At 40.4% G+C, this 26,091-nt stretch overlaps 1 protein-coding gene across 1 annotated transcript in view; it reads left to right on the forward strand.

Annotated features, from left to right (window-relative positions):
• The window catches only part of LOC121496476 (phospholipid-transporting ATPase IB-like), a 593,036-nt gene that overhangs the window by 555,275 nt on the left and 11,670 nt on the right, over positions 1–26,091 (forward strand). The window contains exon 36 of the mRNA XM_041764812.1: positions 25,586–25,677. Coding sequence (XP_041620746.1) covers positions 25,586–25,677 — 92 coding nt within the window. The remainder of the gene's footprint in view (positions 1–25,585; positions 25,678–26,091) is intronic.

The raw sequence follows: 26,091 nt of genomic DNA on the forward strand, positions 1-26,091 counted from the left end.
GATCCCAGGGTGCTGGGATGCAGCTGTGAGTCAGATTTCCTGCCCAGGGGGAGTCTGCTTCTCCCTCTCCCTCTGTCCTTCTCCCTCTACTTGTGCTCTCTCACTTGTTCTCTCTCAAATAAATAAAAATAAAAGTTTTTTAAAAAGTATTTCTGGGTTTACCTTGTGACCTCAGACTATTTTCTTTAAAACCAAAGAAGTTTTTATACTTAATGTAATAATATATTTGCTTAATATATAAAACAATATAAATAATAATATATAAGTAGTGATAATTAATTGTGTAATTATTATTAAATATAACTACAAATAATATAGAAATAATTTATATCAATAATATAAATTTGCCTATGTATCTTATAAATGTCCCGGTCACATAAAGAAGCAGCCAATGGTTTGTACAAGCATTAAAATTCTCCAGAATAATGTCATCTGATATTGATTGTTCTCTTGTTATATGACTGACTTATGCACACAGGAATATGGTCAAGCAATGCACTTGGAACAGAATAGATTAATTGCGTATTATTTTACATACAACAGACATATAATGCTTTTTTAAAAATAACAATATATAATTACCACTTTTTAAGAAGTAACGTATTTATAAGATTAAAGATTAAAAAAACTTTAATCTGAAATCTTCATAGAAACAGGTTAACTTGCAAACATTTGTGACTTTTAATAGGTTTGATGTGCATTACATGAAATATTTAAAGGCTCTTAAACATTTTTTCAAATATTATATCATACAGAAAACATTTTAAAAACTAATGGTTGAGGAGTGCCTGGGTAGCTCAGTCAGTTGAATGTTCAACTCTTGATTTCAGCTCAGGTCATGATCTCAGGATCCTTGGATCTAGCCACCCACTGGGCTCTGTGCTCAGCAGGGAGTCTGCTTGTCCCTCTCCCTCTGCTCCTCCCCTAACTCGCACACATGCTCACTCTCTTTCAAATGAATGAATGAATGAATGAATGAATAAGTAAGTAAGTAAGTAAGTAAATAAATAAATAATTTTAAAACTAGAGGTTGAAAATAGTAAACAGTGCCATAACCTTAAAAGCATACATTACCCCTGTATTTCAAGTTAGTCACAATATCCACATGCATACATTCATCAAAACATTTGAAGACATTGGTAAGAATATATACTTTAGAAAAAGTAAAACACAGGTAGTTATTTTATATCACACATCTAGTTTAAGGAATATAAAATGAATAACAAACTTCTGGCATTTCAATGAAAAAGTATGACAAGAGTTTCACATGTACTCTTTGAATTTATGGATAAATATAACTCTTTAGGAATGGAATAAAAAAATTTCAATTCTGCCATATATTTATTTTTTCCAGTTCATCACAAATAGTCAAGATTTCAGGTGGAAAAAATTTTAGATTTTTTATGTATTTTTCTTTTTTTATGTATTTCTAAGAATGGTAGTTTTGTTTATTAAAGTGTTGGTATGTCACCCAGACCTTCTGTCATCTCGACTATATCCTACCTGTCCAGAAAGCATTTCCTTTTGTGAAAAGAGCTAAGGACAGGAACTTGCTGATAGCACTTTTGCCGTGTGCAACTTTCGGATCATTGTCCATGTTGTCATCATCTTTTTGCCCGGATCACACATCTATTGAAAACTGAAAAAAATATCCAAACTGCCACAGGCTGGAGACAAAGCTCTTTGCATGTTTTCAGTTCATGCAGTGTCTTTCACTGGCTGCAGAAGATCAAAGACCCTGAAGTGCTCAGATAGAGCAAAAAGGCATGGGGCCGGATTGTGAGCAAGCCTGGTTGCTGCCATATTGCTGGACAAATTGGTTGTATTCTTTGACCAACCATCCACAGATATCCCGTATGCAGGAGCACTGGAGACACGATTACTTTTCAGAGTAAAAGCCAAGTGAGCTTTTTGTTTGACAACCCGGAGAAATGCTGCAGCCACGTGTTTCTGTTCCATTTTGGCCTTCTCTTTTTTACACCCATAAACCATGCGATCCTAGGTCAACTGGCTGAAGACCACATTGCTGCTGTCCCTCAAAGTTTTTCACTTTAGCTTCTTCAGTACAGGGAAATGAAAATCCACTTAGAGCCTCAAAACAGTTGATTTGTATCTGTGCTATTTTGTGAGGAATGTCTCTGGGAAAAGTGCACTGTCTGATTCCAGATAAAGAGCTTTCTTGAGGCTCCTTAGGGATTTCTTCCATGAGGCCCAGCATACGTCCTCATTTATGTATTTTAGATGCTTGCTTCTTATTCCTTTAGGCAACTTTTTCTTCTTCCTTTGTATGTAGTATTCTCAAAGGACATAACCACATCATTCCATCAAGTTTACTTCATTGTTCTGTCACTGCTGGATTCCTTGCATTAATTTCTTTCTTGAACACAGCAGCTTATACTCAAACCACACGTAGATTTTGTGTTTTCCAACGTTTGTTCTTTTATAGCTCTGTTGGAGCATGTCCAACTTATGACATCATTAGAAATGCTGCACAGGCTCTGAGATGCACCTTCTGTTTACCCATCTTGATTTTCTGTGCTGCTGTTCATGTTAGTGTCCACAGCAAATATTTTCATCTTTCTAACAACTGAGATGTGTGTATATAATGTGTGTATACAGAATTTCTCACCTTCTACCATTTACAACAAAAGAACATCTACCATTTATAAAAATGACAAAAGAAAATGAAGTTGCAACAAAAGAAAAATCTGATCATTGAATTAATTCATAGTGAAGTTTATCATTTGTTCTCCCAAAACTGTCTACCCATCTGTGAGAAGGACAGGACATGGTGCTCCTTTCTTTTTTTTTTTTCCTTCTTTTTTTAAAAAAGATTATTTTAGAGAGGGAGAGTGCACATGCATATCTGTGCTTACTAGTAGGAAAAGGAGCAGAGAAGGAGAGAGAGAGGGAGAACCTTTAAGCAGACTCCCCACTGAGCACAGAGTCCAGCACAGGGCCTGATCCCGTGACCCTTGAGATCATGACCTGAGCTGAAACCAAGAGTCAGATGCTTAACTGACTGAGCCACCCAAGCGCTTCTGGTTTCTTCTCTTCTATAAACCATTCCCCATTTGTATCCAAACTCTTAAAACATTTTGTACAAAACTCCTGCTAACAAGTAGTATCGTGACTTTTTAAAATGTCTGTGAGTGGGCATATCCTGTTGTTGAAGGTCTCCTTATAACAGTAGATTCCTCTGACAGAACCTTGGTGTGTTCTCTTCTAAGCTTCAGGGGTCAGCCTGGATAAAAGTGGAGTTTCTGAGAATTTTCCACACATGGTTGCTCATTCATACTCACTCACCCAGAGATACCAATGTTGTCATCCTTTGTGGTGATGCTAATCCAGGCAAGAGCATGTATTAAGCCTTGCATTTGGCCAGAGATCATGCTAGCTGATGAAGAAATAGGAAAAGAGTAAAGTGATGATGTCAGATGAGCAGATACAGAATGGGAATACAGTGTGAAAAGTGGTTTAAAAGAATGACGGAGACACTGTCGGGAGGGGAGAGCCCAGTGCAAATTAGAATTTGTTCCCAGGGAGCAAAGCAGGGGAAGGGGATTCTGGCTGCAGGGAATAACTCTGCAGAGTTCTCCCAACACAATGAAAAGCTCAATATGACGGGCCGGGAGTCCAGCATGGTGGTGAAAGGTTAGGTTGGACAAGTAGGGAAGGACCAAATCATATGACCCGTGATGAGGCTGAGGTTTTATTCTGTGAACCACAGGGAGCCATTAAAAGCCTCACTAATTAGAAATAGCTGTGGCATAAGATCTCATGAGTAAGGAATATTAAAAAGAACCATTTGGCCTTTCTTCACCAAGGTCTCTACAGTTTGTCCATGCAAAAACGAGGTATAGCTGTCCTCAGAATTCCTCTGTCATACAGAGTTGTGTCAGGACATGCACATTGGATCCCCTGCTCTTGAATGATTTACATTACAAGAAGGCTTTCATATAGTGGTTTCACACCCTTTTTGAGGAAAAAAGGAAATTGTAGGTTACTAGCCCCCTGGCAGATAAGCACTAAGCAACCAAATAAGCAAATTTAGGGTAATGCCCCCTTAGGCTGATCTCCAGCCCTGGGAACTTTCTGGCACTGCTGATGTGGGGAATGTTGTTTCTCACACAAGACCTAATGGGTGGCTGTTTATAGAACATACATGTTTTATATGTCCTGTAACAGCTAGAAATAACATATGCTGTTATAAGGATGAAAAAGATGGTAAAACCTAGATTAACCTAGATTCAAAAACTAACCACAAGATGCACCTCGAGGTCACAAAGCCAAGAATATATAGCCAAGTCCCGTCTCCTCTCCGTACCTGTTCAATTTACTCTCCCAGTCACTGTCCTGGGCATACACTCTTGGTTCCTTAAAGTCTATCCTTGGGCCAGTGGCTCACAATTGTTTTGGAACAAGAAATCACTAGAGGCTGCTTCCAGTTGCAAATCAGAGAGACCCCATTTCAAACCACCCTTCAGGTCATGAGAGGTCCCAGCTTGTGCAATTTGAACATCCTGCTGGAGGGCAGTCATGGTTGATGGATCCCTGGCCAGGAATGTCACCAGGACCCAGAATCTTTCCATCTTTTTGCTCCAACACTTTATACAAAATCTGCTCCAGCCCCTGTCATGGTCACAGGGAGGTCATCCCTACATGAGACTTGTTCACAACCATTGGAAGGAGAGTTTGCCCCTGACGAGCAGTTCACAAGTTTCTGCTTTTCTTTTCTTTTTTTTTTTTTTAAGATTTTATTTATTTATTCATGAGAGACACACAGAGAGAGAGGCAGAGACACAGGCAGAGGGAGAAGCAGGTTCCACGCAGGGAGCCCGATGAGGGATTTGATCCCTGGTCTCCAGGATCACGCCCCAGGCCGAAGGCGGTGCTAAACCGCTGAGCCACACGGGCTGCCCAGTTTCTGTTTTTCTGGAAGGGGATGGGGCCATCCTGTGCATATCCTTATGGTCAGGGAAATGCCATGGTGGCTTGGTTTAAGTTTAGATTACCAGAATCCATCCATAGGGGAGTGTTGGGGTGGCAGGGTATCACTCTGGGAAGGCATGCTCCTCCGCAGGGGAAGAAAGACGTGGATGTTGGTGGAAACAGTAACATGTCCACTTCAGGTCTCTGATAATCTAATGAAAGTTCTGTCCCATCCCTCTACATGGCAATTTTGCATTAGATTTTTAGGGGATTTGCTAACCTTCTGAAGACTATTGTTCTTCATTTCAGAAAAACTACGTCACTTCCAGATGCACCTTCTTAGTTTTTAGCATTGTCTTGTCCTCTTTCTCTATCCTGGAAATAACTATCTGACACTGGAGATACGTTATGGTCATAATTCACTATTTCCCAATTCTTATGGATGACCCAGAGAGAGGCCAAGTAATAACACATGAATAATTAATTGCAAACATCCAATTCATTTTTTAAAAAATTTACAATCCAGAGGTTTCTTTCTACTGGGAAAGAAAAGGCAAACACATTTTCCCTGTCCTGTGCCCCACGTAGTTTTATTTTCTACCACATCTTTCCTAATGTTATCCCAACACTATTTGCCATGCATCTTTCCACAGACTGCTAGGAACCAAGAATAAGGTAATCTGGCCAGACCTGTCAGGACAGCCACACACTGTGGGATCCAGGTGAATCTTTTCAGTGAGTGCTCTTCTCTTAACTGGAAAACATGAGCAAGCAATGATGTGGACAATCATCTTATTTTGAAATTTGAAAAGAAATGGTTTGCCAGAAATGCCAGGCAGGTTTAGCAGCTGTTTTACCTGGGAGAAGGCAAGGACCTAACTTCTGGAGAGCCCCTTCAGCCTTGTCTATCCATGCGCTTATCAGTTTTCAGTAAATCTTGCTTTAAAAGTAGTGAAAGAAGGCCCTGGCAAAGTCTGTGTGGTGTTGCCTCACTCCCCACATTCTCCCTGAAGATGCTTCTTTAAAGAGGAGACCCAGAGAGGATTCAATGGGTTGCCAAGACTATCTGTGGCTACCAGCCAAGTGGAGTCGGGGAGTCACATTTCCCAGCCCTCTGCAACCCAGGCTGTAGGTCTGGTTCTCAATCTGGACAGTCTTCAAAGGGCACCAGATAACTGAATGTTAATTTTCCTTTTCTGTTTACCTTAACAGTCAACACACAGATTTGAAAAGGCAGCTGCAGTATGGTTCCTGCTTGTTGCACACAGAATTTTTCAGCAGGTGTGACCTCACGGGAACACTTACTGCACCCCTGTTCTCTTCAAATTGCTGATTTGAAAACCCACTGCTTATAGTCACATTCTGCTGAAGAGTGTGGGTTTTGTTTTGTTTTTTTGGATGAAACAGACATTTTTCAAGAGATGCTTTCAGATACTAGGCCAACTACTTGACCACAAAAAACAAAATTGTGAGTATCCATACAGGATTATGGAAAATGAGACTTTTAGCTCCAACTCCAAAGCAACTCAGCTAGTTAATGGAGACCTAACTCAGGTTAGTACCTGCAGAGGGCCCAGCTGACTCTCCTGCATGTCCAGCCCTGGCTAACTAAGTGTGGGTGTCTGCCTCAGGGGGCTGTGTTTGCTGCTTGTCCTGCCATGTCCTATGCCTCAGATGCCTTCTCTGCCCTGAGAAAGAAGAAACTGGACTCCAGCGCTTGCATGTGAAGCTAAGAAAAGGCCTTGACTCACAAGTGATGAGAATGGCAGCCACACACATGTAGGAAGGGCTAGGCTCTAGTTACAATATATTCATTGGAAAAGGGAAGGAAATTCAGATGCACACAAATTCCTTTTTCCAAAAGCTTTGTCTGAGTCTACCTAGGACTTAATTGATAATATTATATTGCTGCATGAGCGATGAGGTAGAAGGATAGAGGAAAATACTTCCAAAGGTTGGTGGTGGCATGGCTGGACTCCAGAATACTCACAATCTTGAATTCATTTGCCCTTTATAACATCTTACTTACACACAAGAGCCCACCTTGTTCCAGAATGGACTTTAAGCCACTCAAAAACATGAATCAGTTGTTATAGTTTAAAAGATAATTTGTTGAAGCCCTCTAGTTCTGTCCAAGGGCTGTGCCCCACTTTGAGTGACTCACTCATGGTCTGAAGTCCTATAAACAAATACCCTAGGCTGAGATCTACACATTTTTCTCCATGTAATTCTCATAAAGAGACTTTATTGTATTCCCCCCATTGGGCTGTGTGTGTTTCCCAGGGAGACCGTATGATGCAGGCACCTGCATCCACTTTATCCTTTCCCTCTCTGCTGAGTCTTACATGGGCCGTCAGACTCTTGTGAATTCTGGGAGGACACAGAGGTCAGGCTGTCCACGTACCTTGATCCCTCATTATCTTTAATTAGTGCTTAGGAGGTTAATCGGTAGTGAAGCTTACCTTTCCTTATTTCAACAATTGAGTCAGGGACATTGGGGCCAACTTTGAATAGTTTGTTTGGATTCTTACTTGAATTTGTAAAGTCACATGTTTACTGTCCAGCCCTGGACCGTGTGTGTGTTGCAGGGGTGCTAGGAGAAGAGGACCAATCATATGGGACAGCAATTTTTACTGTAATTAATTTGCAGCTTAACAGGGCTGCTAAAAAGTTTGCTATTTTAAAAGAAATTAACATTCATGAACACTCTCGATGGTTTCAAACTTGACCCAAATCTTTTTAAGCTGAAATAGGCACATTTGTTTCATTTTACATATAAAGGCAAGTTCACATTCAAGGAATTTAATTGATTCAAATACTATTATTAAGTTGTTACCCCCGTGTCTTTTCCTTCATATATTAGATGCTCTGTCAAGTCACAGCTGATTTTCAGTCTTTTACGTGATAAAGCTGCTAACTATATTCTCGCCCAATAGGCTTGCTTCATTGTTCAAAAACTGTCTTTAATACCTGGCTAAAATTTCCCTCTGCTTGTTTCCAGCACCCTGTGCTATTTCTCTCCAGATACTCTCTATAAGCACCAAGCCCTTTAAAAATCATCATTAACTTTTTATAAATATTCTTTCCACCCTCCCAAGTGTGCATCTTCCCTCCTTGGCCACATTCACATACTTGCCCCTTGTTAAAAGCTAAACTGAGGCCTACTAAAAATGGGAAGAGTTTGAGCAAAAATCAATTTGAATCAGAAGCAGCAGACCTGAGGTGGTTTTAGGAGCGCTCCACCAACAGAAAGGAGCTCAGGGAGAGACTTTTATTTTTTAAAAAGATTTTATTTATTTATTCATGAGAGACACAGAGAGAAAGAGAGAGAGAGAGAGGCAGAGACACAGGCAAAGCAGGCTCCATGCAGGGAGCCCGATGTGGGACTCGATCTCAGGTCTCCAGGATCACACCCTGGGCTGAAGGTGGCGCTAAACCAGTGAGCCACCCGGGCTGTCCAGGGAGAGAGTTTTATACAGAAGAGTCAGCTGCAAATGAAGGAAATGAAGGATTGGCTATCGCCTAAGCCCAGTTGGCTTTGTGATTGGTTGTCCTTAGGTTTCAATTTCATAACTTTAAGGTATTTACAAGCTTAGATTTTGGTTCGCCTACATAGGCCACCATGGAGTTAAAACCACATCAGTCTAAGGGCCTCCTTGTTTCATTAATTTAACATCCTTAAATGAGGCCATTGTTTCCTGACTTCACGTGAGGAAGAACTTTGGACCTGTGCTAAAATGCTTGGTTTCCATTGTCCAAGAAAGAAACTCTTAGCTGGTCTGTGCGTCTGTCTGAGAAGCGTTGATCTTTCTTTGGCAACATTCAAATGTAGACTTCATAGTCCTGTGGCCCTGGAAACACTCTTCTTTACAAAGAAGCTCCTTGTGACGAGATCCCGGCAAGTCACACCGGCTCCTCTCTTCTTCCAGGACTATGTGCTAGTATGGCCTTTGGAAGGAGAAAGACAGAGGGCCCTGTGGCCTGGCGGTTTTCATCTTTGTCTTTGCTTTTGTACTTTGGCCCACCTGCACTTCTTCATCTCTTAATCTTTCCAATCCTTCCACAAAGAGTGCTTAAGCATTTTCCTGTGCTGGGCACTGGTTGTGGTGAACTAAAGCCATAGAACTTACCCTCTGAGAACACACCTTCTGGTGGGGAACTGAAAATAAGCACAAACTCTAGCATGATAAGGGAGATAAAGAGAAATAAAGCAAGATTTTGGTGTAGGAAGTGAGGAGGCGGGGAGGTTTTATAGCAAGCTGCTTTGAGGAGGCTGCTCTGAAAGAGAGCCACTGGGGGAAGAATATCCCGGACAGAGAAACTGCCACATGCAAAGACCCTGATGTGGGAAACTGTTTGGTGTTCTGGGAATGGCAAGGTAGGCCATGTGGCTGGAGCAGAGGGAGGGAGGGGAAGTATAGTAGGGGACTGGGTTTGAGAGGAAGCCAGGGTCTTACATTTAGTGCATGATTTGGAGCAGGGACATGGCATAGTCCAATGTGTAGAAATAGAACTTGAACAGAACTTTATGCCAGGAAAGCTGCATCTTCCTGGCCAGCATGAGGGTGTACCCCTGAGTTCTTTGGCCTTGTTGTTTCCCAGATGCCCCATCAGGAAATGCACAGAGCCTAAACTATTCCTTACTCACTCTAGCATACCAGGGGCTACCGCACAGCATTTGTCCGAGGCCTCTCTGGGTCAGCCAGGTGCCCTGCTAATTTATCTGTTCCTAACAGCCCCGTGACTCCAACCTGACCTTTTCATAGGCTTTCTGACTGAACCACGGAACTCAGCCTTGTGTAAGGGGGTGCCTCACCACCTCGTTACCAGTCGCAGAATGAGGTAATGGTTTCCATATGTGCCGGGCCTGTCATTCAAATTGGACTTTGCCTGCTCTGCTAATGAGGTCAGACGGCTCTGCCTGGGGTGGACGGCCTCTCCCTAGGGTAGGCGGCTGCAGGAGATGGATGAGACTCTCCTACCCGCTCTCGAGGAGCTCAGCAATGCAGTATTTCTTCACCCTGCAAAGGAACACAAAATAGAAGGAAATGCATACTTTGGTTTGTTTGAACTTTTTGTTTTGAGATCATTGCAGCCTCAACATGTGGTTGTAAGAAAGAATAAAGAGAGAACCCATGTAGCCTTTACTCAGTTTCCCCCGATGGGGACATCCTGCAAAACTAGAACAGTATCATGGCTGGGGAATTGACATTGATGCAGTTAAAATAGGAAACATTTAGTCACCATGAGGATCTTCATGTCTTTTTATAGCCACATCTCCCTTCTAGATAGCTCCTGGCAGCCTTGAATCTACTCCATTTCCATAATTTTGTCATTCCAAGAATGTTATGTAAATGAGTCGTACAAAGTATAGTGACCTTTTCTCAGCATAATTCTCTAGGGACTCAACCTGGTTCTTGTATATTATCAGTGCTTTCTTCCTCTTTCTTGCTGAGTAGTATTTCATAGTATGAAACCATTCACCTGTTAAAGGATATCTGGTCGGGGTGGGGGGCAGGTTCCAGCTTGGGGCTATTATGAGTACAGGTTTCTGTGTGAACATAAGTCCTTGTATTTCTAGGATAAATGTCCAGGAGTGCAAATGCTGGGTTTGTGGTAGTTGCATATTTAGATTTTTTTTTTCTTTTGTAGAATAAGAACCATTTTTTAGCTTCCATCTGTGGGTTGGTAATTTGGACTGCACATTAGCTCAGGTTTATCTGATCTTTTTTTTTCTTTTTACATATAATTCAAATATATAAACTTTACCTTTTGAAAATATATAGTTCAATGGCTTTTAGTTTATTCACAAAGTTGTGATGTGTTTGGTTTTTTAAGTAAATGACAGACTTTTTCAGAGTGGCCATACCATTTTATATTTCCACCAGCAATATGTGAATGATCCAGTTTTTCCACATCCTTGCCAGCATTTGTTGTCACTATTTTTTTTATGTTAGCCATTGTGGTGTGTAGTAAAAGTGTATTGTGGCTTTAATTTGCGTTTCCCTAATTGCTAATAATGCTAAACATCTTTTCATGTGTTCATTTGCCATCTGTGTATCCTTTCTTTTTTTTTTTTTTAAGATTTTTGTTTATTTATTCATGAGAGACACAGAGAGAGGAGCACAGAAATAAGCAGAAAGAGAAGCAGGTTCCTTGCAGGGAGCCTGATGTGGGACTTGATCCCAGAACCCCGGGATCACAACCTGAGCCAAAGGCAGATGCTCAACCACTGAGCCACCGAGGCACCCCTCAAAATTGTTTTAGCTACTCTAGCTCCTTTGCTTTTCTGTATACTTTTTAGAGTAATCTTTTCTATACCTACAAAATATCTTGTTGGGATTTTGATAGGAATTGTATTAAGCCTATATATCGATTTAGGAAGCATTAGTATTTTTATTATATTGATTCTTCCAATCCATGAAAATGACATGCCTCTCCATTTATTTAGACCTTTCTTTTGTCAACATTGTGTAGTTTTTGGTGTGTAAGTCCTATATGTATTTTGCTAGATTTACACCTAAGTATTTCATATTTTTTAGCAGTCATAAATTGCATCATATGTTTCCTTTCAGGATTCATGTGTTCATTGCTAGTACATAGAAATACAACTGACTTTTGTATGCTGATCTTATAGCAGATTTTTTATGCATCTTATAACCTTGCCAAGCTCACTTATTCGTTCTGGGAGTTTTATATGCATGTGTATATGTGTGTCTGTATTTTCTTATTTATATTTCTTGGGATTTTCTAGACCATCACATCATCTGCAAATGGAAACACTTTTATTACTTTCTTTCTGATCCATATTTCTATTATTTCCTTTTATTGCCGTATTGCACTGGCTATAACTTTCAGCACTGTGCTGAGTAAGAGTGGTGAGAAGGGACAACCTTGCCTTGCTTCCTGCCTTAGAGGGAAAGTATCAGTATCAGTATCTTTCATCAGCAAGTATGGTGTTAGCTGTGGGGTTTTCATAGATGTTCTTTGTCAGGCTGAAAAAGTTCCCCTTTATTCCTAATTTGCTAGGAGGTTTTGTTTTGTTTTTTAAATCATGAATGGGTGTTGAATCTTAAAAAATGTTGTTATCTGTGGCAACTGGTATGCTCATGTGTTTTTTTCCCTTTTTAGCTTATTAATATGGTGAATTACACTGATTGATTTTTGCATATTGAACCAGTGCTGCATCCCTGGATTAAAACCCACTTGTTTATGTGGTGTTATTCTTGTTATATATTTTTGTTGTTGTTGTTGTTTTTTAAATTTTTTATGATAGTCACAGAGAGAGAGAGAGAGAGAGAGAGAGAGGCAGAGACACAGGCGGAGGGAGAAGCAGGCTCCATGCACCGGGAGCCTGATGTGGGATTCGATCCCGGGTCTCCAGGATCGCGCCCTGGGCCAAAGGCAGGCGCCAAACCGCTGCGCCACCCAGGGATCCCCTTATTCTTGTTATATATTGCTGAATTATGTTTACTAATATTTTGTTCAGAAGTTTACATCTATATTAATGAGGAGTATTGGCTGTGGTTTCATTTTTTCTTTCTTTTTTTTATATCTTTAAATGATTTTGGTATCAGAATAATATTGGTTTCATAAGTGATTTGGAAAATGTCCTTCTTCTTCGATTTTCTGGAAAAGATTGTGTAGAATTGGTGTTAAATCTTATTTAAATATATATGGGATCCCTGGGTGGCGCAGCGGTTTGGCGCCTGCCTTTGGCTCAGGGCGCGATCCTGGAGACCGGGATCAAATCCCACGTCGGGCTCCCGGTGCATGGAGCCTGCTTCTCCCTCTGCCTATGTCTCTGCCTCTCTCTCTCTCTCTCTCTCTCTCTCTCTCTCTCTCTCTGTGACTATCATAAATAAATAAAAATTTTTAAAAAATCTTATTTAAATATATTTGGTAGAATTCTCCAGTGAGAGTAGAATCCAGTAAATTCTCCATTTTATCTTTTGTTCTCTGTTCTGGTTTTCATTTCTCTGTTTTGTTTTTTCTTCCTTTTTGTGGGCTATGTGAACATGTTTTAGAATTCCATTTTAACCAATCGTAGTTTTGAATATGCTTCCCAATGTAGCTTTTTTTTATTGTTCTGTGTATTATATTTACATAACTAATCATAATCTACTGGTGGTGTTATTTTACCAGTCTGAGTGCAGTACAGAAACCTTACTTCCTTTTACATTTCTTTACCCACCCCCACTTATAATATGCTGTTCTTCAATATTTTCTCTATATACATTTAGAACCACATCAGACAGTATATAATTTTTGCTCTAACTTAGTCAAACATAATTTGGGGAAATCGAGAGGAAAGGTAAAGCCCATTGTATTACCCATATTTTTGCTCACCATGTTCTTTCTTTCTTCTTGATGTCCCAAAAGATTCCTTCTTTTATCATTTCCCTTTTGTTTAGCTATTCTTACAGGGTAGTTCTGATGGTGACAAATTCTCTTAGTCCCTTCCATTCGAAAATGTTTTGATTTCTTCATTCCTGAAAGATCTTTTCACTGAGTGGACAGTTCTTTCAGCACTTGAAAAATATTAGGCCACTTCTTGCCTCAGTAGTTTCTGATGAGAAATCCACCATCATTCCATTTGGTTTTCCCTATGAGTGAAGAATCATTTATCTTTGGCTGCTTTTGAGATGTTTTCTTTGTCTTTAGTTTCCAGAAATTTAATTATAATCTATCTTGGGCTGAATTTCTTTGGGCTTATCATATTTAGAATTTGTGCTGCTTCTTGAATCTGTAGGTTTATGTCTCTCACCAAATTTGGGAATTTTTCAGCCATTAGTTTTTTGAGTGCTTTTTCAACCTCTTTCTCTTTCTCCTCTCCTTCTGGAACTCTGAAGATGTGAATATTATATCTTTTATTCCTGCAAGTTCCTTGAGACTCTGTTAGTTTTTTCCTCAGTCTATTTTGTCTGTTTCTCAATCATTGCAACTGTTCTGTCTTTCTATTTAGTGATTGTTTCTTCTGACCTCTCCATCTTGCTATCGAGCCCATCCACTAATCTTTTTATTTGTTATTATATCTTTTAGTTCTAAAATTTATAATTCATTCTTCTTCATATCTTATATTTCTTTTTGAAGCTTTCTTCTTTTATTTTCATTTGTTTTAAGCATATTCCTAACTGCACATTGCAGCATTTTTAATCACAGCTACTTTAACATCTTGCCAGATGATACCACCATCTCTGTCATCTTGGTGTTGGCTTCAGTTGATTTTTCTTTTACATTCATTTGGACATCTTCCTAGTTCTTCTTATGACAAGTCACTTTCAAATGAAACATGGATATCTTAGGTGTTGTGTTATCTGACTCTGGATCCTGCCAAGTAGAAGTCATCCAGATCCTCTGTTTGACCTCCATCGAAACCTACTAGGTAGGGATGGGAGTTTCTGTTGTCCACATGATCTCCACTGACACTGCTATGGGTAGGTAGGTGGGGGACAGGGGAAGAGGCAGGGGTCTGCTCCTGTTACTACTGGGCAGTGATGAAAGTACTAATTCTCTTTTAGACCTCTTCTCATATCACCCCAGTGAGGAGGAGAAGGAATGCCTCCTTTCTCTGGGAAGAACATTCTTCCCATGTTCTCTCTGCAGACACCACAGTGGGCCTGAGACCTCATTATCAGCTGGCAAGGTTGAAAATCCCAGGTCCCTACTTGGCCTCCTCTATCACCACCTCAGTAGGGCCATAGCGTGCCTTTTAGCCTTGTGAGGGTGGAAGTCTAGGCTTATCACTTGGTCTTTGCTGGCATGAGTGGGAGCAGAGCCATGGGTTTTTTTTCTTGGGGTGTTAGGCTGGAATAGAATGATTATGTTCTAAAAGGGTATTTTTGTCTTGCTAGGATGCCTCTTTCCTGCTCCTTTGGCTAGAGAAAATAGGCTTTTTTCTGGACTTTCTTGGTTGTACCCATGGCATTTCTGGGTTGCTAGGCTTTTCAGCTCCAAGCCTGGGATCTGTGACACCAAAAGAAAACTGAGGTTTCTCATACTCTGAGTTTCCTTCTTCTATTCACTTTATAGTGTCTTCTATTTGTTTTATATATAATGGCAGGGTTGTCAGCTGTCCTTAGCAAGAGGAATGGGGAAGATACAGCTATTCCATCTTCCTAAAAGTAGAAGTCTCTCTGGATAGAAATGTCATTTAAATGGCCTTTTTTACACTAATTGAATGGCAGTGGGATATGGTAATATAGTACTAATTCTCAAGAGAACCCATTTTCACCAGTGTCATCCAAGTTGCTGTTTCAGGTAAAAGGACAATATGGTTGCCAGCTGCTAGTTTCTATTTCTTCTTGATCTTTCCTCCCAACTGCATTGGTTTATTTAAGTTATTACTCCTGCTAGCAGACACATTAGAAAAGATCACATGTTATCTGTTTTTGCTTTTAAATCTTTTCAATGTCCTCTGCTCCTCTTTTTGTTAAAGGCTTCCCAGACAGTTCTGTCCAGCAGCAGAGCAGGGTTGACTTACGTGCAACACCTGTGTTCTGACCCAGAGTGGTTGTCAACAGACTGATCCCATCTATCTTGAGGCTGCAAATCTACTGTTTCCTCTTGCAAATTCACTGCTTAATTTGGTACTACAACTCCTTTGAGGACAAACTTGTCTTTTTTATAGGGAATCATCTAACCCACACTGTAAGAGAGTGACATTTCTTCTAACACCTGGAATAGTCCACTTACCCCTTATCCCATACCCCGTTTCCAAAACTTTGAACAGAAGAAAATAAGTTCCTTGCTAGCATAAGCCTTTCTTTCCTCTAGTTCCTCGTTGTGGTGGTCAGAGGAGACTTGAGACCAGGGAAGACAAGAGGGATCTATCCTTTTATTTTTTTAATGGAATTTGTATTAAGTTAGTTAACCTTGAGTCCTCAGGCAGACTGTCTTTCAACTGTTCCATGTAATCTGAATTCTTAACAAAACACAATGTCCTATCTCTGTAAAGGCCATGGAGTTGTTTTGTTAGGTTTTGTTTCTCACAGTCTAGAGTTTAGAAGGGGCTTTCCTCTTCTGGAAGAGAATTGGGATGATGTCCCTATTCTGTTAATTGTAAAGAATAATATAGAGGAATTCATCTTGGCTGCTACTGGAAAGCCCACTGTGTGCTAACCCAGTGTTGGGCATTGTGACAGATGGAGAGACAAATGATGGCAGGATCAGGCTGTGGAGACACAAGATAATAAAGACAGAATAAGACATCCCAAATCAGTAAATACAGAGCACAAATGCAACTTTATGTATCTAAACCACACTGTTCTCAGCCCAGGGTGGGTACTGTGAAGAATGCCAAGACAGTATGACTTGGTCCCTGAGAGAACAGACCCTCTGGCCGAACACTCAGATGGCATGTTGGTGCTTCTAGGAATCACCCCTTATGGTGCCTCCTCACCCTGCCTAGTCTTTGTGGGTTTCTACAGGCTGAGGAATCCAAAATGGCATCTCTGGCTTGGATCTCTCTAGATCCCAATATTCCATGGCCTCCTGAATGTGTCAGAGGTAATTTGAAGCCTGACATCCAAAACTGGACTCATCGTCTTTCCCACTAAATCTGTTCTTCTGTGTTTCCATCTGGATGACCAACAAGGAGTTGTCCATTGTTCAGGATGCAGCTTCAGTGTTGATTCTTCTTGAAGCCTTCCTGAACTTTCTCTGGGTTATCACTCCTCAGTTTTACCACTTTTGAGGCCCATATAATCTCCATTACGGCACTCATCACCTTTGCCATAATATACATCTACATGGCAAGGTCACTTCAGAGACTATGAGCTTCAGGGACAGCACTGGATCTCACACATAACAGGTGCAGCATAATTGCACCATAATTGCTAAATGAAAGGAAGTCATGTTTTAAAAGCAGATGTGTATGGACTGGCAGAAAGAAGGAGAATGATTTACTACCACCTAATGGAACAGAATTTATAAAAGCCCCCTAGCTCCAGGGTCATAACTCCTATCTTATTGGAATCTTAAGCTAGAAAACCTATTTTGTTTTTATTCTTGTTATTTCCCTCATTACATTATTCTTACTAAGGCAACGTTTGTAGGTCTGGAATATACATGAGCCTATAAGGTTCGTAGTTTTTGATGTTCAGATTATAAGGCGTAAAATAAGTTACCAATTAAGGCTATGAAATCTCATTCTCTAGGGATCCTTAAAAATAGGTTAAAATTTCAGTAGTCTGATAGATTGGTAGATGTTTAGCCTCACCTGAAGGAAAAGGAACTTTGGAGACTAGCTTTTTTCTTGAGGAACCTGTCAGATTTGTTTTGAATATGGTCCAGTAACTTAAAAATAAGTTTCTAAAAATACTTATTTGTTTTTGGCTTTGTATGTCAGCTGTGATTCCTAGCAGCTGTAACTCCTGACAAGATCTAAAAACAGATTTGCAATTATTTGCTATATTCTCCGTGTTCCTGCTCTTTGGCAGTTATGCACGTGTGATTTTTGCAGGAATAGCCTTCTGACAGAAATGTGATATTAAGAGTTTATTATTCCCTGACATAATGCTTCTTAGCTCTCTGCTTCTTCCTAAACTGCTCATTTTGTGAAACAGGAGGACACTACCACCTCTAAGATATGTCGGCTTCTAAACAGAGCCTGTCTGGATGGAGTTGCATGAGGTTGGGTTTCACCATCATTACTGGGGAGGCACCAAGATTGCATGTACGTTTGGTGAAAGTATATAATATACAGCTTTTGTATCCATAAGTCACAGTTGGCATGCACACTTCAGCTAGGATAGAACACAATCAAAGAAAACACATTAGCTCCAGCATCCCCCACATCATTAGCAACAGTTCATGGTATGGGAGGGAATTTACTTCAGTTCAGGACTCATTCCTTCTCTTTTTCGTTTAATTGAATTTTCTTTTTTAAAAATTGTGATAAAATTCACATAGCGTAAAACTTACTATTTTTTTTGCAATCTCTGCACCCAGCATGGGGCTTGAACTCATTACCCCAATAACAAGAGTCTCATGCTCTACCAACTGAGCCAGCTAGGTGCCTCATGCTTACTATTTTATTTTATTTTATTTTATTTTATTTTATTTTATTTTTCATGCTTACCATTTTAAAGTGTATAATTCAGTGGCATTTAGTACATTTACAAGGTTGTACAGCCATCACCACTGTCTACTTCCAGAACATTTTCACCAAAGGAAACCTCACGTGCTTTAAACAGTCATTTCCCATTTTCTTCCTGCACCTATCCACACTATAGTTCCTGGCAACCACTACTCTTCATTTCTTTTTACATACTTATCAATTCTGGACATTTCATACAATCATGTGATATATGGCCTTCGGAGTTTGACTTCTTACTGTAATGTTTGGCACTTACCATGATGTTTTCAAGGCTTATCCATGTTGTACCATGTCTCAGTACTCTGTTCCTTTTCATGGCTGAGTAATAATCCACTGCATGGAATATACTCGGTTTGTTTCCATTCATCAGTTGATAAGCATCTGGATTATTTTCATCTTTTAGCTGTTGTAAATAATGCTGCTATAGATACTGGTATACAAGTATCTATTTAAGACCATTTTCAATTTTTTGGATGTATACATTGGAGTGGAATGGCTGGGTGATACAGTGTTCTATGTGGAATTTATTGAAGAACAGTGGCTGCACCATTTTATAATCCCACCAGTAATGTACAGGGCATCCAAATTCTCTACCTTGTCTCCAATACTTGTTATTTTCTGTTTTATGTTTGTTTTTTAATTATAGCCACCCTAGTAGATGTTAAGTTCTCTTCGTGATTTTGATTTGTATTTCCCTAATGACTAATGACAAATATCTTTCCATGTGCTTGTTGGCCACCGTATTTACTCTTTGGATAAATGTCTATTTAACTCCTTTGCCCATTTTTTAATTGGGTTGTTTGTCTTTTTTGTTGTTAAGTTTTGGGGATCATTGATATGTTCTGGATACGAGGCCCTTATCAGATATGTGTTTTGCAAATACTTTCTCTAATTTCCTGGTTGCCTTTCTACTTTCTTGATAACGTCCTTGGATGAGCAAAAGTTTTTTTTTTTTTTTTTTTTTTTAAAGTTTTTAATTTTGATGAAATACAGTTTATTTTTTCTTTTGTTGCCTGTGCTTTTGGTGTCATATCTCTGAAACCGTTATCAAGTCCAAGGTTATAAAGATGAATAGTGGGGATGCCTGGATGGCTCAGAGGTTGAGCATCTGCCTTTGGCTCAGGGCATGATCCTGGGGTCCTGGGATCGAGTCCCACATTGGGCTCCCCATAGGTAGCCTGCTTCTCCCTCTGCCCGTGTCTCTGCCTTTCCCTCTCCTCTCTGTGTCTCTTGTGAATAAATAAATAAAATCTTTTTTAAAAAAGATGAATAGTTGTTTATAAAGATTAAACAACTCCTCTGTTTTCTTCTAAGATTTATATAGTTTTAACTCTTATGTTTAACTCTTTTATCCATATTTAGTCAATTTTTGTATATGATTGCAGGTAAAGACCCAGCCTCATTCTTTTGATTTGGAAATCCAGTTGTTCCCAACACCATTTGCTGAACAGACTGTTCTTTCCTCATAAAATGATTTTGGTAACCCAGCCAAAAATCAATTGACCATAGATATATTTGACTTTATTTCTAGGCTCTTAATTACATTACACTGATTGTCTATCTTTTTTTTTTTTTTTTGATTGTCTATCTTTATGCCATTGCCACTATTCTTATTATCATAGCTTTATGTTAAGTTTGGAAATAAGGAAATTTAAGTCCTATAACTTTGTTCTTACTTTTTCAAGATTATTTTGGCAAGCTGGGTGTCCCTTTCAGTTCCCTATGAATCTTAGTAGGATAAGCTTTTCCATTTTTGCAAAAAAGACTATTGGAGTTTTGCCCCACTTCTTGATTAAAACTTCCAACAAATGCTTTGAAATAGAAGTGGTGAAAGCAGGCTTCTTTTGTCTTGTTCCAGGTTATAGATATGTAGCTTTCAGTCTTTCACACCGAGTATGATGTTAGCTATGGGTATCTCATAAGTGGCTTGTGTTGTGTTGATTAATTTCCCTTCTATTCTTAGTTTGCTGAATATCTTTATCATGAAAGGGTATTGAATTTTGTCAAATGCTTTTTCTGCATCAATTGAGATCCATCATTCTGTTAATGTGTGGTATATTACATTGATTGATTTCTGTGTATTGAACCATCCTTGCATTGCTGGGATAAATCCCATTTGATCATGGTGTGTAATCCCTTTATTATACTGCTGAATTCAGTTTGCCAGTATTCTCTTAAGGATTCTCTCTCCTTTTTTTGAACCAAAATCTCATAGATTTAGATTATCCTTCCCGATCTTAATTTGTACTTTTTATTCTTCTTTCCATTATTCAAAATTAACCAAATATTTGATTGTGTTTCCTTTACCTTTTTTCCATATCTTTGTGAGTAGATAGCTTCCAAAACATATATAGATGATAGAATACGATAAAGGGAAAATGTTCTTATCACCCCTTTCTATTTTGAGCTTTTTCAATATTATTGTTCATGAGAAATTTTGGTAATGTTCATTCATGATGCTTCTTTTCCTTCACAAAGAAGAAAAAGAGAAATTGGGAAAATAATATTCCTTTACATTTCATCATTGGAGCACATAGAGAAGCCAGTTTCACAAACATCTCCACTAGAGTGTTTAATAAGCTCTAGGACACTTTTCATTACCTTAAGCTTTGTCAAACTTGTGGCTATTTTAAGGGTCTCCAGAAAAGGTTTTTGTAAGCATGGAAGACTTGGAAAGGATAGTTCTGTGATTTTTTTCTTTGTAGCCATAATGTTTTCCAGTCATTAGGTCAGGGAAATATATACATTATTCACAGAAACCATGTAAAGTCAATATGGTAGGGCAGCCGGGGTGGCTCAGTGGTTTAGCGCCTGCCTTTGGCCCAGGGCCTGATCCTGGAGACCTGGGATCGAGTCCCGCATCATGCTCCCTGCAGGGAGCCTGCTTCTCCCTCTGCCTGTGTCTCTGCCTCTCTCTCTCTCTCTCTGTCTCTCATGAATGAATAAATAAAATCGTAAAAAAAAGAATTAAAAAAAATAAAGTCAATATGGTAGACTGAGCTGACTCAAGACTTTTCCAGATGCATAGAAATTCTCAGTGAAATATGAGCAAAGAAAGGCTTTTAATACATAATCAAGTTCAAAAGAAACACATAGAAACCCAGGTATCAAAAATGAAGAGACATAAGATCCAGTAGGCTAAGAGGAAGATTAAGCCAAAGAAGAGGTATCAGACTGTATAAAAGGCTCAGGGACTGATGGCTCAGAGATTAATGTAGAGATAGGAGATAAAACCTCAGTCCCATGTGAGATGGAAAAAAGATCTATGCAAAAAGCTGCAAATTTGATAGGGCTGTTATTTTAATGAAATAGAAACTAGGAACAATTAACCTATTAGACTAACAATGCAGCAATGTGGAGGAAAGATTTATCCACTAGAAACTGGAAGCCTATGCTTATGTATGAGGTCCAATTTTAGACTATTCCTAATGCTACAGGAACTAAGCTAATATAAAAATTGATGTAACCCATAGGATCCTGGCAGAGACAAAAGAAAATCATTCTGAAGAATGATTTCATAACTAGAACACATATAGTAAATGAACTACAGTGAAGGAGAGTCATGGAATACTGCAGACATTTATTAGCTTCCCCTCTCCACCAAAGCATTGGAGATGCAAGGAATGTCTGAAAGAATCTATAAAATACTGAAGAAAGAAGATACAGAAATCAAAAAGCAAGAGTAAGACCATATGTAAGAACAGGTGGGTCTGGAAAATAAACATGAAAAGGGTATTAATCTAAATTAAAGCATGCCAGTCAGCTGAATAATAGTTTCAATAAAGTTAAAGAAAGAAAGGAAATGGATAATGTAGAGGAGATACAGTGATGTGGAAGATAGAATTCTATATGTAAGAAGCTCCTGCATAAGAAAAAACAGAGAATGGGGCACAGTCAGTATTGGGAATGTTTTGCATACATGAAGATAACTTTTGAGTTATAGTGGCTTTCCAGGTCTGAGAAGCTGAGCAGGATATAAAAACAAATCTACACCTAGTCACACTAAATGTTGTAATGAAACTGCAAAACACCAAAGACAGAGTAATTAGAAAATTATCTAGAAGGAAAAAGATTACCTGCAGAGAACTAGTTCTGTAAATGAGGAGATAATTAAAAAGAATATAAGATAGGAAAAAAGAAGGCACGAAGAAAAATGATACACGAGAAGCATAAAATAAATGACACCAGTTAGACGTATTTTAGAACATGAGTATTAGTTGTGTAGCATATATATGTAAAACAAAAGTATGAAGCACAGAAGATTATTTCTAACCATATTATAATAGAAGGGAAAAGAATGGGATCTGGGAGGAATATAAGGGACTTCATATTTGATATTTTATTTTTGTTAAAATTTGAAGTAGGGGTGCCTGGCTGGCTTGGTCGGAGGAGTCTGTGACTCTTGATCTCAAGGTCATGAGTTCAAGATACACATTGGGTGTAGAGATTACTAACAAAATAAATACACTTAGAAAAAAATGTGAAGTAGTTCCCACAACCAGGACAGGACTTGGTGCAAGAGTGCAAATAGAGACCAAGTACCACGTCTGTGTCTGAGTGTGTGAAAGTTACAAGTCAAGCTAACAAATAGCCATATACCTTGATCAATATACCTTCATAAAGAGGGTGGTGCTTTGTGATTCCCAGATCCTTTGGGATTGGAGCCAGAAAGTGGTGGCATGGAGAATAGTTAGCTGTGCTGTTCCCCCCACCCTCTCTTCCAACCCCAGCTCTGTCCTGCACTGAGAGGGGTTTGCGCACATGTGTTTGGACATCTCCATCCATACACACCCCATGCAAAAAAACACTCATTGGCCACCCACAAGCTGAGGAGTGTGTACACTGGCTGTAGGATCTGCTCTTATGAGGATAGAGCTAGTGAGGAGGTCAGGTTAGCCTTAGATAACTAACTTGGAGAGGCATCACTCCACAGAGACTTCTGATGTCCCAAATACCTGGGCCAGGTGACAGGCATGGGCTTGGTGAACATGTCTCCTTGACCCTATGGACCCTTTGCCACATGGAAGGAAGGGCTGGAGGAAAGAGTGGGTCCCTTTAAAACAAGGGGTCAAGCAGTGGAACTACCATTTGCTAAAGCTGAGCAGGTCGGTGGACCTTTGCTGTATTAGTTTCTGTGTTTGGAGTGTTTCATTATAAAAAAGAAAGAAAAGCATATAGTATTTCACATGGGAATTAGGGACATCTGCCTAGCACAGAGACAGGGGCAAGAACACAGCCAGCAAAGCATCCTGTGACCTTTGTATTTGGAACAGCTCAGTCTCTGTTTCCTCACCTGCCCACTGAGGGACCAAGATGTGTGATTTCCCACTTGTGTGGTCCTGTGAAGTTCTCATGCGCCCCACAGCAAGGCAGAGCTTCTGGACCTAAGCATGGAGGGATGAGGATGGCCAGAGCAGAGGAGGGGTATGAGAGCAGAGCCTAGGCTGCATCTGTGCACTAGGTTCCTGGGGAGGGAATTCCTTTCCCTTACCACAACCTGGCTGGGAAGTGTGCCCTCCAGAGCTGCGGCTCAGCCCTCAGGAGCCCCACCTTAATGCCCTGGGCAGAGCCTTGGCAGTGCCTTCCATTGAGGAATCCTGGCCAGAGCTGGGTCAGACAGGGAGGACAGCCCTTCATTACCCTCCCCTCATGTCCTAAAAGTAGCCAGTGCAGGGGGTACCAGCCTGTCAGGGGGCAGTGAGCTCACAGAGGGTCAGCACAGGGCACGCTAATGGGCTTGTCCTTGTTCATTGGCTCCTCTCTGCCTGCTGTCTGGGGCAGTTGCTCAGCAGGGCCCAGTGAGATTAATCGGCCCATGGAAGAAAAGGCATGAGAGAGAAGGGAAAGCCAGTGTGAACGGATAGAAAAAAGTGTTTTTCCTCATCATCCATCAAACATTTTGCCAAGCTTAGCTAGTTGAGGCTTACCTCTAATTGGTGATGAATTAAATGTTGTCCTTTCAACCAGCATAATCAGAAAAATGCTCTCTTCTGGCAACGCAAGTGCAAAGCGAACTTTAGCTCGAAAACTATTGAGAATACCTTGGGCCCTGTTCTTCTTTCAAGGCCCTTGAGGTTGCTGTGAAGTGGACTCTGGTCAGGAGACCATCCTTCTCAGGCTCAAAACCCATAAGACAGGGTACTGGGGGAGGTGCTCAGGTCAGCAGACAACCACAGCTTCTGTGCTTTCACGGACAAACAACCCGTCAGGGGTGGATTTGTCTGCTAAGGCTGCCATCATCGCAAAGCACCACAGACTGAATGGCTTAGCAGGAGTTTCTTTTCTCACTCTTCTGGAGACTGGCATTCTAAGATCAAGGTGTTGGCAGTGTTGGTTCCTTCTGAGGCTCCTCCCCTAGTAGATGGCTGCCTGCTTTGTCTTCATATGGTCTTCCTTCTGTGGGTGTCTGTGTCCTAATCTCCTCTCCCTAAGAGGGTACCAGTCCTATTAGATGAAGACCCACCCTAGTGACCTCATTTAACTTAATCACCTTATTAAAGATTTCATCTCTTGGGGTGCTTGGGTGGCTCAGTTGGTTAAGCTTCTGCCTTCAGGTCAGGTCATGACCCCGGGGTCCTGGGATCAAGCCCCACATTGATCTCTCTGCTCATGGGGAGCCTGCTTCTTCCTCTTCTCCCTACTTGTCTTCTCTCTCTCTCTCTCAAATAAATAAATAAATAAATAAATAAATAAATAAATAAATAAATAAAATATTTTTTAAAAAATAAAGATCCCATCTCCAAATACAGTCCCATTCTAGGTAACTAACTGGGGGTTAAGACTTCAATGTATGAATTGGGGGGGAATACACTTTAGCCCTTATCAGAAGGCATTGGCAAACTCCAACACTCCAGGAATCTCCTGGAACGAGTGACATTGTAATGATAAGAAAACAAAGACCTGTGGCCTACCTGGGCAATTTTAAAGTACCCCCCCCCCCTTTTGCTATATAGGAATAAACAAGAGCTGTGTTCCATAGTTCTTACAGGGGCAGCAAACTTCCAGGGAATCATTTCAGGAAAGGCAAGAAGAGCTCCTAATCCTTGTGTTTTCCAAAAAGACTCACCTTGATTTTCACTGTTTCAAAATTAACAATCAGGTTGTGCAGAAAAAAGTCTCTTGCTGGGGACCCAAGGCTCTCACCCTGGTACAGCTGTTGGCTTGGGAAGAGGCGACTGCAGGTGAAACAGAGGCATTAAGACATTGACCATAGAAAGAGATCACTGCTCACAGAAGTGTTCTGGAAAGCCAAGGGTGTGCCTGGTATAAAAGTGCACTTGTAGTGCACTTCAATTAAGAGGAAGGCAATGTGGAGAGCCGTTACGTACAGGACAGACTGGAAACAGAGCGCCTCTTAGAAGAGGGAGTAGTGCACTCAAGGTGTCAAGATAGCATCTACCGTAAATAATAGAGCTGTTCACCAAACTGGACATTTTCCTTGACATGAGGAAGCCTTTCTCCCCCTGATTTATTTTGCAAACTAAAGTCACTGGGTGAGGCCCTTTGAGAGGTGTTCATGTGAGCCGGGACTCACTGTGTTTGATCTACCCACAGGATGAATGAACGTGACCGCCTCCTGAAGAGGCTCAGCAGGAAGACGCCCCCCACTCTCTTCCGGGGAGGCTCCATCCAGCAGTGTGTTCCCCGTAAGTACCCGCACCACATTTTGGTCAGCCTGACCCCAGCCACTCAGGGAAGGCGATGGCTTCGTTAAGGCTTGCTGGTGCTGATAGGGATGGAGACCGCTGTCCAGCCAGAGCCCCACACTTGGAGGTGGAATTTGTGTGTTTGGCCCAAGGCAAGTGCAGCTTGAGTGTAGGTAATTCCCTAGGACCCCATCAAATGCCTGAATGATAAAATCCTGAAACTTAAAATCTTGATGTGGTCGAGATCCTTCTGTCAGCCTCCCAATAGGATTTTGAACTAGGGCTGAAGTGATCTTACTTTTGAATTATTGGCCCCAAAGATAGCAATATGCACTGTCTTACTTAATATTAGCTTATTAATTAAAACAATGACAAACACTGGGGAAAAAAATCTCTGTACATTTCCCAGGAAGG

The sequence above is a fragment of the Vulpes lagopus genome, chromosome 8 (assembly GCF_018345385.1).
Source record: "Vulpes lagopus strain Blue_001 chromosome 8, ASM1834538v1, whole genome shotgun sequence".
In the NCBI taxonomy this organism is placed as follows: Eukaryota; Metazoa; Chordata; class Mammalia; order Carnivora; family Canidae; genus Vulpes; species Vulpes lagopus.